The sequence below is a fragment of the Hemibagrus wyckioides genome, linkage group LG13 (genome assembly GCF_019097595.1).
Source record: "Hemibagrus wyckioides isolate EC202008001 linkage group LG13, SWU_Hwy_1.0, whole genome shotgun sequence".
Classification (NCBI taxonomy): Eukaryota; Metazoa; Chordata; class Actinopteri; order Siluriformes; family Bagridae; genus Hemibagrus; species Hemibagrus wyckioides.
The window spans coordinates 8,736,701-8,749,236 of NC_080722.1; the positions used below are offsets into that span (position 1 = coordinate 8,736,701).

Here is a 12,536-nt window from a genome sequence, read left to right on the forward strand (position 1 = left end):
CCTGTGTCTTAAAGGCTAACTTTTTTTGATTTCTTTGAGATTACACTAATAAGCAGTTAGACACAACATAGACTGGTGGTGATATTTTGATTTATTGGTTTTCACTTAAAATACAAAACCATGGAACTTGGGAGCACATAGATGTACCATTTCTACACACTACACGACATGCACTAAATTACCTCGAGTTCCCTTTTTCCTCCTTGCCTTAATCCAATGAGAGGTCTTCACAGCAGCTATAAGGTGACCTTACATCTTTTTATCGTAATGCTCACATCTGGAAATCTCTACATTTCAGTTAAGAGGAAACCGAGAAAGCAGAAACAAAAAAGGAAACGAGCTTGAGCTCGCGTTTCTTCTGCACACACGACGTGCGGAATGGAGAAATGCATGCTTGTAGGTAAATATGAATTGTCCTACACTGAGCTACCAGATTATTGGGTACACCTAACGTGTTGTGGCTCTTCTGGCGTCTGTTTTCTCTTGCCAAGATGCTTACCTGAGTTAAATATCACAGCATTAAACAAAAAAAAGTCTTGTAACATAATCACGTGTCAAGATTTGGTAAAGAATGAAATCTGACTTGTAATCTAACTAGTCTTGTGTGTGTGTAGAGAAAGAGCTACAGCCGTTTTGAAAGCTAGTCTGATCCATTCAAGCATCTCCTTTAGCGAGAGTGCTGTTGGAGCAGTTCTTCTCCTTTTCCACTCTGATTACTAAAATCCTAGATGTGGCACCTTTTAATACACAGGGTTGATTTACCATTAATAAAAAAATCATATCAATAAATATTATACACTTATCATAACCGTCAGCTTGAGCCGCTTGGGTTGAATGCTTTGAGGTATGCTGTGGTTTGAATTGAACCCTGGTGCATCTTTACACAATAATCATAAGCAGGGAATCGGAGTATGGACCAAAAACAAGCAGTCTGAGTGATGTGGTTCCTGTGGTGTTCCACACAAACTCTAGTGTAGCTCGATTGCAGAAATGAATCAAACGTGGAGTGTACTTTTGTGATGTGGGCAGCTGTTTCTTTTATACACTACACAGAGCTGAAGACCAGAGCTGTAGCCCTGCAGAAACGGGGTGATCTAGAAATTTCTACAGAGAAACGAAGATTAAACAGTTTTGCTATTATAGAATTATCTAATCTATAGATAGACTTTCTCTGTGCCGATTTCCAGTCAGTTTACCTTTTGCTGTATTTAGGTTTTCACATAGTTATCGCTTTATAGTTTGTTGAATTCAGTGCAGTGTGAAATCAAATCAGACTATAAAAGAACCAAGAGTGTAAATTTCACTCAGATTTGTACTCAGACTTATTCCCTTTATCTCAAATGAGTAAGTGATTGCTGATAGTATTTTTTTTTGGCATTTGTTTCATTTCCTCCCCTCCTTTAATATGATCTATCGAAAGACAAAAGCTGTGCTGTTCCAATTCTTTAGCAAAATCTCACTGAAAACATATACAGCGTGATCTTTTTGCTCAACCCCATCATAAAGTATTTACAAGTCCTAAGCCAGAACCATACTCCACATGATGTATTTCCCAACTCCAGTACATTGATCTGTTTTTCTCTTTTCCTTACACCTACATTTCACATGACTGATATTTCTTTTTTAAACAGATTCTCTATTTATCTGCACAAGAAATTATAAAAGATGAAGGTGGAGCACAGATAACGCTACTCAGCCACTGGCTGCAAATCTAAAATGGCCTCCCCAGTGCAGGCAGGATTGTAAAAAGCAGAGTGCGAGCCAGGGGAGAATACACCAAGGGGTTGGGATGAGGGTGGTGTAGCGGAGCACACGGCTCGCTAGTGGAAACGGCTCGAGCGTTCCTGACCTATTTGGATCTACTGAAACACCGATTCAAGACAAAGCAGCAGAGATGGTGAAGTGGCGTGGAAGCAGCCGGAGCCCGGGGTTGCAGGTTTTCCCTCAGAAGGTGCTGGAGGAGGTAGTGATACGCCGTCCGATGTACACGCTGAGAGAAATGAGCAGGGGGGGAGGGGGGGAGAGAGGGAGGGGGGGAGGACAAAGTTTAACAAACATGCAGATTTACAGCTAAAGATTCTTCGTTCATATATGTTGCAAAAAAATTTTGGGACACCCCTTCAAATCATTAATTTCAGGGGTTGGGCTTGGCCCCTTAGTTCCAGTGAAAGGAACTATCATGTTGGAACAGGAGTCCCTAAAAAGTCTTGGTATGCTGAAGCATTAAGAGTTCCTTTCACTGGAATTAAGAGGCCAAGCCCAAAAACAACACCTGAATTCAAGGGTTATGTTTAATCAGTATGTGAGGTTTGAACTTACTTGATATCGTCAGAGAGAATGAAGGAGGTTTGTTTATTTTTCTCATTATTAATAATAAATCTAGCCTTTCTAGTGCTTAAGATATCGAGCCACGCTTATCTTAACATGCTGCCGGCTGCTGAGGCGAGTCTTATCACCTTCTGTATTGTTATTATTCAGAGACATTTCACTCGTACCTCATTTCGTTTTTAATTCTAAACCAGGAAAAATTCTTTAATAAGCATCAGCAAGAGAAATGAAGTGTCAAGTGTGCCATCAAGTCCCATCTTATCCATGTCCAATTAACCAGGCTAACAAGCCTAGACTAATAACTCGAATACGATTAGTTCATTTTGTTCATTACTACTGACGGGAAAATAAGCGACTAACTCAATCTCCTGATGATGTCCCTAGTGATAAAGCGTCTTATTTACACCTTTAACAAAAGGGCAGAAAGCATCATTTCAGTAATGTGCTACAGTATGTGTGGTCCTGGACAAACCGCTATTACATAAAGTCATCGTTTGAGCTAGTGTCTTCTTTTTTTAAGCCTCTGTTCCTGTGTGGTAGAGGCTTTAGCTCAAGTGGTTTGTAGGATTTCAATGAAATCGCGTTACCGTGATTAGCAGATGACACGACTAAATTTAGGAAATTAAATTAGGACTAGATGGCTTTGTGGCAAAACCATTCCCACTCCTCAAGTCCTGTTTTAATAATGTGTAGTGACTGCATTAAATTTGTTCCCTAAGTTTATTCAGATTTGTCCCTGTTTTATCCTTTCATATTCCTGATCCTGGAGCAGCGGTTCAAGCAAATTAAATCTATTGAAATAGTTTCTACCAACATCATCCAGACCACAGAGAGATGCACATGAACCATTTGGAGCTTGTTCCATTTAAACAAAGTTATCTTCTGGGACAGTCAGTAGGAAGTACAGCTTTTTCTTTTCTCTCTTTTAGTAGACGGGTAAAATGATAGTCAGGATACGTGATCTTGTTTTTTTCCCCCCAGGCAAACAAACGAGTGGATTTGTCCACCTTAGCCATGAAAGTTTGGGTTAGTTTTGGGCGTTTTTCGCTAATTTTCGTTCTCTTAAAAACCCAAACCCAATCTTCAAGGGGCTTAATGGCTATCATATTTTTATCATTTTCCATCAAGTGTAATTGGAAAATGTCATTCACTTCCCAGGAACAAAAATCGTGTTACATAGTGTTATCAACACCGAGGAGAGATGTACCATAGATTTAGCAGCACTAAGCGGCATGTGACCAGAGGATTTAGATTGACTGCTTTTAGAGAGTTAATCACCTAAAGCAGTGCTGCGCTTTACTGATCTGGACAGCAGGATGTTCCTAGAGGTCCACTGAATAACCCTGCATGCCTGTTCATGCTGTACTGCTGTGTCATGCTAAAAGAAAAACAAGCCGGTGTTGTGTTCCAAAACTTCCACAGCTGACCGTACTCAAGTCAGGGTTATAACAGCTCACTCACTCACCAGACACAGGGTTCGAGTTAATATTATACTGCAGAGGACATTATATATACTACTACATAATGAAGATCAGACTGCTAGGATCTGGACAGTAGGGAAAACCTCACAGAGGGCTTGTACAGCCATTTTTTTTATTTATTATTGGTGTATTTCTTACCAAACTAGGTTATGAACTTTAAGCCAGCTGAACAGCAAAGAACTGTGTCACATATTAGAGCTCTGAGTGCAGTCATTATCTATGCTGTGTGTATTTATAGGGACATGACCAGCATACTGTTATCCTCTCTGTACTGCAAATGTCTATAGATTTAAACATGTGGGATGTGGTAGGTTTAGGGATATGGTAGTTTAGTTCATAAGGTGTTGGGCTCCTGTTGTGAGTTTGAATCCCAGGTCCACCATGCTGCCCCCACCGGGTTCTTGAGCAAGGCCCTTAACCCTCAATTGCTTAGTTGTAGTGGGATAAATTGTAAGTCGCTCTAGATAAGAGTGTTTGCCAAATACCAGAAATGTCAGTTAACCTATAGAAAACGCAGGAAAATAAAAGATCTAAAGAACATGAGGATCCTGTAATTGTCCGCTAAGATGGACGGATCATCTACTGTACATCAATGCAAAGTTCTTCTGGCTGATCACCTTCATCCTATGATGAAACAAAGCTATCCCGATGGGAGGGGTCTCTTCCAGGATGACTCCGCCCTCAATCTAACCCTAACCGTAACCCTAACCCTCCAGAAACTCAAAATCACTGCTGAGCCTCACTGAAGCTCATCTATACTATACATCCGTGTGTGTGTGTGGTGGCCGTCACTTACCCGAGCCCCACAGCTAGGATGTGAGAGACGATGAGAGAAGGGAGGAAGACTTTGAGGAACTCGGCAGAGAAGATTCCTCCCTTCTTCATCACACTAGTGTTCCTGATACTCAAGGTGCTGGAGCGTTTGGGCTGCTTCAACAAGAACTCCCTGAAAACAATAAAAAGCCATGTTATTTATTCATTTTAAACAGTCAGACCCCAAACACACACACACACACAGTGCATGCTAGAGCAAAAAATATCAATATAAATATTTAGCTTTTATAATTTAGGATTAAATTCAAAAGAACAAAAATGTGCAGACATGTTTACGTTGTTCCATTCAGTCCCACAAGAAGCTATGTTGTGTGTGTTAATAGGAAGTAGCTCCTAACGGTGAATCATCTGAACGGATTTTATGACCATGGTCCAGTACTCATGCCCACGTGCCCATTGTAGGTGCTTTCGGCAGAGGACAGGGGTCAGCATGGGCACTCGGTCTGGACTGTGGCTACACAGCAAGCTGTGATGCACTGTGTGTTCTGACACCATTCTGTCATTGCCAGCATGAGCTTTTTCAGCCATTTCTGCTTCAGTACCTATTCTGTGGGCTTGGACCAGACAGACTAGCCTTTGCTCCATATGCAAATCAGTGAGGCTTGGGTGCCTATGACCCTGTCCCCGGTTCACCACTTTTTTATAGGTATTAAAAAAAAGAAGAGTGTACTGTTTCTATTATTAAGCAGCAGAGCATTGTCTAAAAGAAGGTGTAGAGTTTTTATACATTTGCCTTTAAATATTGTATATTACCTCTGTCTGAGAAAGTCAGAGACAGGTGAAGCTTTAAAGAAGTGTAACAGTCTTCAGGACAGAAGTTTTCTTTTTTCTTTTCTTTTCTTTTCTTTTGTAACAAGCTGCATTTGTGTGACAGAGTTATTCATACAAACAATTTACTTCAAGAGGAAGTGAGAGGATGCCTCTAAATGGAACTTGTTCAACAATGGAAGCGCCACATCATTACACAAGGAATAAAAAAGTTCCCATTTACAAATTACTATAATGTAAACACCGTAACTGATGATTTTCCTATAACTGCACACCATCAACAACTGTTGCGTGTTGTTTGTTGATAACGACAGTAATGCTGTAATCATTATATGTTACTCAGTATAGGGTATAGACATTTATTAGAATCATTAAACTGCGTAATGTGTGCGTGATTTACTTGGGTGGGATGTTTTCTGGTCGACTCGACCAGTCCCATATCCAGTCAGCGTTTTTCTTCATCAGGTTGTCGACCTCTTTCCTCCTCTCCAGAAAGTCTTCATCGGACTGAAACCGAAACAAGGCAGGTTAGTTACCGGAAGCATATCATACATAGGTTTGTGTGTAAGCTTTTATTAATATCACAGTCTGCACATTTGACTAAATTCAGCTAATAAGATTCAACAATCCAATCTAGAGCTTAACTGTTACTAAAATATACCTGTGAGCTGTTTTTCTCTCCTGAGCTGTGAACCTCTGATCCTCTGCTCAAGTGCAAAGGAGTCTGGGACCTTGGAGGACTAGATAGGTAAAAGAAGACGACGTTCAAATGCGAGTCTCTTACTTTGAGACTACATACTATCTGATGTGATAGTTGTTTTGTAAATCTACCAAATTCTGTCATCCTTGTGTTTTAGCATGGTTAAGAAATTAACCATTAACGAAACTAATGTTAATGGATGTTAATTAAGCTCCTTGTGAAAGGACAGACCTGTCACAGGGTAAACTCCCTCTGGAGCTGCTCCTGCCGGACTCGTGCTGAGCGTCCAGCAGCATCTTCTCCATGTCTCCAGAGGGAGCCTGATCCTCCACTGTTGCTTTAGGAGCTCCTCCACCTCCGTTATTGAAGTGCAGCTCCACCCAAGAGCCTGCCATCATAAAAACAAACACATTCAAACCTTGTTAATGTCAGTCTGGTAGTGTTGTAGGTAGGTCTTGGCTAATATTTATCCTATTCAACCATATTAAGTGTTTTTTTGTTACTGAGGTTGCCATGGATACCAGATATACCACAAAGTAATACACTTTGAAGAAAGTGCCTCAATCTGACTCCATCATTGACCTTTTTGATAGTAAGTGCATTACAGTTAACTTAATGATACTGTACCTACTTACTTAAAACTATAATGGCAAAACTAGTCACAGGGTTTATTTGTGTCACAAATTGTTTACCCCATGCACTGTACTTTGCAATATTACTAATATTATTATTAATCAGTGATGGTTGGTCATGATATTGAAGGTGGTACAATAGTATAGTACTGTTATATAATAGTAGTATACAATAATATAGGTAGTCGGTAAACATAACATTCATTCAAGTTAGTTTTTCTTAGTATTTTTTAATGTTTAGATCTGCGAACTATCTGTAACTGTTTTGTCATATGACAGAGGATGGTGAATAGTCATGGCACGGTGGGCTTGAAATGCTGTGCTGGAAGAGAGTGAGAGGATAAAAATGTTGTTGTTCTTTCGGCTGCTCCCTGTTTCGGGGTCGCCAAAGCGGATCATTTGGTCCACATGTTTCAATTTTGCACAGGTTTTACACCGGGTGTCCTTCCTGATGCAACCCTCCTATTTAACCTGGGCTTGGGACCGGCACTGAGAGTTAACTCTTCAGTGGCTGGGTTAACGCCCAGGGGAATCGAACCCGGGCCGCGGCAATGAGAGTGCGGGATCGTGCTGCTGGACCACCAGGAGAGTGGGAGGATAAAAATAATAAAACAGAAACCTTGTAATGAATGATAGGCCTATAGATAATAGGAAGCAAGACTGATATTGCCCTGATATTCTGGATCAGATCTGTGTTCGTGTCTGGATCATTGATGTGCAAACATAATGCCTTTACAACTCCACCATTACATTTGAAAAGGTAACAAAAGCTCACAATTTCATTTATCTGCTATAATCAATATCATAAGCATTAGAAATAAAACTGTATTGAGAAGGCGAATATGAGATGAAGGGCAGCAGATCAACAAAGGACAGGTGTGTCTGATCTGGTGTAAATACAGGCTGTAAATAACTCTGCTCGGTCATGGTGCGCTCATCAGCCAATCAGATTGCGGCACTGACTCCGCCTCGCTGACGTCATATTCTGAATGGAGGAATGCGCTTGTCCCTCCATGCTGGTATTGTTGTTGTTGTTGTTGTTGATGGTGGCGTTAAATAAATGTCTTTTATCACAAACGGCATGTTTCTTTCACGTAGAATATACGTGAACAGAAATAATAATAAACATACCATTCAACTGAACGGGATTAAAGTGACACTGAATGGACAGTGATGACATCATTGCGTCAATCACGTGTTCACGGCACTTATCTGCAAATATTAAAATGTCCTTAATGTTAATGCCAAACTCATGTTAAAATATTATTCAGCACTAAATGCTTCGAAGCAACAACACAGTGCATTAAAGTATGGTTAAATCACTCCTCTCGTGTTGACGTAACAAAACATTTATTCATACCATATTTTTTATTTCTAATAAATGTAAGATTTTTTGTTTTTTTACCTTGCAGATTCTCCTCGGGAAGACTTTGTTTTTCTGTCGACATGATGATGATGATGATGGCAGAAGGGGCACAGTCACACCTCTTAAACAGTACAATCTCCTTCGAGCCGCTAATTACCGAAAGCGTTTAAAGTGCGCCTGGTCGCATTAGTCGCTTGAGTTTTAGTCTTTAATGCCGCATAGACAGCGCACATGTGTGTTCATGTGACTCGGCGCTGCTTCCATACAAAACCTTCAATAACAAACACCGTGACGTCAGCCATAACTGCTCTGCTGGTGTGCGCTGATTGGTCAAAAGAGCCGCCCGTCAGGCTGAGAACCTCTTATGCCCCGCCCACAAAGCCTATGAACTACAAACGAGGTTGGTTTAAAATACAGAAAGGTGCAATAGTTTGCAGGAATATCTGTAAAATCGCTATTTGCGGGTTTAGACGTGATTATTAAATCATGCTGGTCAGTTTAAGTCATTGCCAATTGAAGTTTTACTTACTATTTATTATAAAGATGATTGACATCTAAACCCCTTTGTGGTTAATGTTTGTAATGTCAATGGGCCGTGGATGACCTTCAGTTAACCTAAGTTTAATGTTTGCCCAAAGGTGGACATAAAAATTCTTGCTTTCTTTCTACTGGCTGTGTATACAGAAACTTAATGCTGTGATGTATGTAAATAATGTGCATGAAAGAATTTACACTAAATACATACACCGACCAGGCATAAGATTATGAGTGTGTATCACTGATGATCTCCTCATCATGGCACCTGGTAGTGGGTGGGATATATTAGGCAGCAAGTGAACATTTTGTTCTCAAAGTTGATGTGTTAGAAGCAGGAAAAATGGACAAGAAGAGACAAATTGTAGTGGCTAGACCACTGGATCAGAGCATCTCCAAAACTGCAGCTCTTGTGGGGTGTTCCCGGTCTGCAGTGGTCAGTATCTATCAAAAGTGGTCCAAGGAAGGAACAGTGGTGAACCGGAGACAGGGTCATGGGTGGCCAAGGCTCATTGACGCACGTGGGGTGCGAAGGCTGGTCCGTGTGATCCGATCCAACAGATGAGCTACTGTTGCTCAAAATGCTGAAGAAGTTAATGCTGTTTCTGATAGAAAGGGGTCAGAATACACAGTGGGTCAGGGCTGTTTTGGCAGCAAAAGGGGGACCAACACAAGATTAGACAGGTGGTCAAAATGTTATGCATCATATGTATCAGTTATGAAGCATAGCAAAGTACAATTACTGTTGCTAAAGTTTTCATAATTATCTGTACTTTATCTATAATAACTTTATCTATTAATTTATCTATACTGGTTTCTTCTTTCACCCTTTTTTACTTTATTGGACATTTGATTACATTTCAAAAGAAAACTCTCTGTTTTCTCTATTTAAATGCTACATCACTAGATTTTTCACTTTCAACATCTATTTCTAAAGCCATGACGTGGATTTTTAAAGATTTTTTTTTAGCAACAAATCTAAATCTGAACAAATTGTTAACAGATGTGTCTGATGTGTATTGTGCAGAATTATAGCACTGAAGATTCAAGAAGCTTTTATTGTCATTTCAACCACATATAGCTGACGCAGTACATAGTGAAATGAAACAACGTTTCTCCAGGACCCTGGTGCTACATAAACATACAACATAAAATTCAAACACAAAAAAACAACACAGAGCTAGGACCGAAGTTTGTTTTAGCCACATAAAGTGCAAAGTGTGCAACTAGGTGCAAACAGAGCAATGACAAGACAGTGCAAAAGCAATAAGTACAAAAAGACAACACAAAAAACACAGGACACTTAGTGCCGAAAAAGAGAACATGTGCAATGAAATGAAATGAAATAACGTACAACATTTTAAAAACTGTAGAAAAAAACAGGTAACTAATAACATACATATATATATATATATATATCAGCTGGTTTGTATAGTCAGAGTTATCAAGCTAGTTGACAATTAAAAGATAAGGAATAAAGCTGAGGTTTGTTAACCTTAGTTAATGTTTCCCACATTCCTTAGTTGCTTGGTGAAAGGAGCACTTATTTGCCATCAGTAACAAAAATTAGTGCATGAATCGAGGCAAATGTTTTTTTGTTTGTTTGTTTTTGTCATTCTTGAATGGTTAAGAAGAAGTTTTTATTTGTCACATATACATTACAGAGCAGTCAATTTTTTTTCTTCACATATCCCAGCTTAGGAATATATGACACAGCACCCATGGAGCAAAGAGGGTTAAGGTCCTAGCTTAAGGGCCCAATAGTGGCAGGATGGCGGTCCAGGGTCTTGAACCCCTGACCTTCCGATGAATAACCCAGAGAACTGTTTGAGTTTTCATACTTTGTGTCTTAATGTAAATTTAGCACTTGATGCGTTTCTATTGAACCTTGAACAAAGAACTTGACGCTGTACTTAAACATTTAGCAGACTATTTGTTTCACTGAGAAACTGCACTTTTACTTAAGTAAGGATTTGCTGTAGCTTTACCATGTTTGTTTTTCATGACGATTCTACCTTTATGTATATACTTTTGCAAATATGTGTGTGTGTGTGTGTGTAAGATGTAAAGTCAATCCATAAATCTGTAAGTTGATAGTAACCTAACCACACAGTATTGCTTAAGTAATTTTAAAGTGTAACTTTTATAGTTTTAGAGTTACGTGCAATATTTCCTACAATGGGGTAACTAACAGGAAATATTGTGTCACAATATCTGTTGCATTGGCACAGGAAATAAACTCTTTCTCTGAGTTTTCTGTATTGCTGTCATATTAGTGGTCAACCATTTGGTCAGATGTTATAAGCAATACAGCTTATTTAATGTTGGGTAAGTTGTCATGTCTTGGCTGGTTGCAGTATAGGTAACTCTACATGCACGTCTACAACCAGAAAGAAAGCAAATACCTATTGGAAAACCAGCAAGTTATATAAATGTAATTACTCATCTTGTTAAATAAATTCTGTGTTATGCTGCTCAAGTCACATTTGTGTAGTAGCATGGACCTTAAGTAATTCATCCCAAAATGTGTTTACCCGACATGCTGTAAGCTTGACTTTTATTCATATGTAACAGTGCACGTATTTTGAGTAATTACATCGTAGTTACGTTGTAATCTAGCCATGGGGGTCACAGTCCAGTGACTTCTGTGCCGGTCCCAAGCCCGGATAAATAGAGAGGGTTGCGTCAGGAAGGGCATCCGGCATAAAACATTGCCAAATTTAACCATGTGAATCGTCAGTACTCTGAATTTCATACCGGACCGGTCGAGGCCCGGGTTAACAACGACCGCCATCGGCGCCGTTGACCTACAGGGCGCTGGTGGAAATTGGGCTACTGTTGGTCAAAGAAGTAGAGGAGGAAGGAGAGTGCGTAGACAGAAAGAGAAGAGGAAAGGTAAGAGTGTAGGACTGAGAATAGGAACTCTGAATGTTGGTACTATGACAGGGAAAGGTAGAGAGCTGGCTGATATGATGGAGAGAAGGAAGGTGGATATACTGTGTGTACCGGAGACCAGGTGGAAGGGTAGCAAGGCTCGTAGTATAGGAGCAGGATTCAAGCTGTTTTATTATGGTGTGGATAGTAAGAGAAATGGGGTAGGTGTGGTCCTGAAGAAGGAGTTTGTGAGGAATGTTCTGGAGGTGATGAGAGTGTCAGACAGGGTGATGAGTCTGAAGTTGGAGTTTGAAGGGGTGATGTTGAATGTTGTTAGTGGTTATGCCCCACAGGTAGGTGGTGAGTTAGAGGAGAAAGAGAGATTCGGGAGTGAATTAGATGAGGTGATAGAGAGTATGCCAACAGGTGAGAGAGTGGTGATAGGAGCAGATTTTAATGGACATGTTGGTGAGGGGAACACAGGTGATGAGGCAAGTTTGGAGTTAAGGAAAGGAACCTTGAAGGACAGGTGGTAGTGGACTTTGCTAGGAGGATGGACATGGCTGTGGTTAACACTTATTTTCAGAAGAGGGAGGAGCATAGAGTGACTTACAAGAGTGGAGGTAGGAGCACACAGGTAGACTACATGCTATGTAGAAGAGGCAAGCTGAAAGAGATTAGTGACTGTAAAGTGGTAGTGGGAGAGAGTGTAGCCAGACAGCATAGGATGGTGGTGTGTAGGATAAATTTGATGGTCTGTAAGCAGAGGTCAAAGATAGAGATGGAGAAGAAATCCAAGTGGTGGAAGCTGAAAAAGGAGGAATGTTGTGAGGAATTTAGACAGAAGTTGAGGCAGGCTCTGGGTGGTCAGGTAGTGCTGCCAGATGACTGGGAAACTACAGCAGAAGTGATCAGGGAGACAGGAAGAAAGGTGCTGGGTGTGTCATCTGGAAGGAGGAAAGAAGATAAGGAGACTTGGTGGTGGAATGAGGAAGTTCAGGATAGTATTGAGAGGAAGA

The 12,536-nt window shown here is 40.3% G+C and overlaps 2 protein-coding genes across 2 annotated transcripts in view; one reads left to right on the forward strand and one right to left on the reverse strand.

Moving 5' to 3' along the window:
• Positions 1 to 73: 73 nt before the first annotated feature.
• Positions 74 to 8,368, reverse strand: bnip3 (BCL2 interacting protein 3). Its single transcript, XM_058405479.1, has 6 exons — positions 8,149 to 8,368; positions 6,343 to 6,499; positions 6,073 to 6,151; positions 5,812 to 5,918; positions 4,606 to 4,755; positions 74 to 1,990 (listed from the first exon to the last, which is right to left on the reverse strand). Exons 1-6 carry the CDS (start codon positions 8,189 to 8,191, stop codon positions 1,945 to 1,947), a joined length of 582 nt encoding a protein of 193 aa, XP_058261462.1. The 5' UTR covers positions 8,192 to 8,368; the 3' UTR covers positions 74 to 1,944.
• jakmip3 (Janus kinase and microtubule interacting protein 3) overlaps positions 8,369 to 12,536 on the forward strand; it is a 58,636-nt gene continuing 54,468 nt past the window's right edge. Inside the window, exon 1 of the mRNA XM_058405460.1 lies at positions 8,369 to 8,509. The gene's annotated coding sequence lies outside the window, so the exon portion shown is untranslated. The remainder of the gene's footprint in view (positions 8,510 to 12,536) is intronic.

Coding starts and splice junctions, on each gene's coding strand:
- bnip3 (XM_058405479.1), bottom strand. CDS start 8,191: ATGTCGACAGAAAAACAAAGTCTTCCCGAGGAGAATCTGCAAG. Junction 6,152..6,342: donor GGGAGTTTACCCTGTGACAG/GTCTGTCCTTTC, acceptor TTACCTATCTAG/TCCTCCAAGGTCCCAGACTC. Junction 1,991..4,605: donor ATCCTAGCTGTGGGGCTCGG/GTAAGTGACGGC, acceptor CATTTCTCTCAG/CGTGTACATCGGACGGCGTA.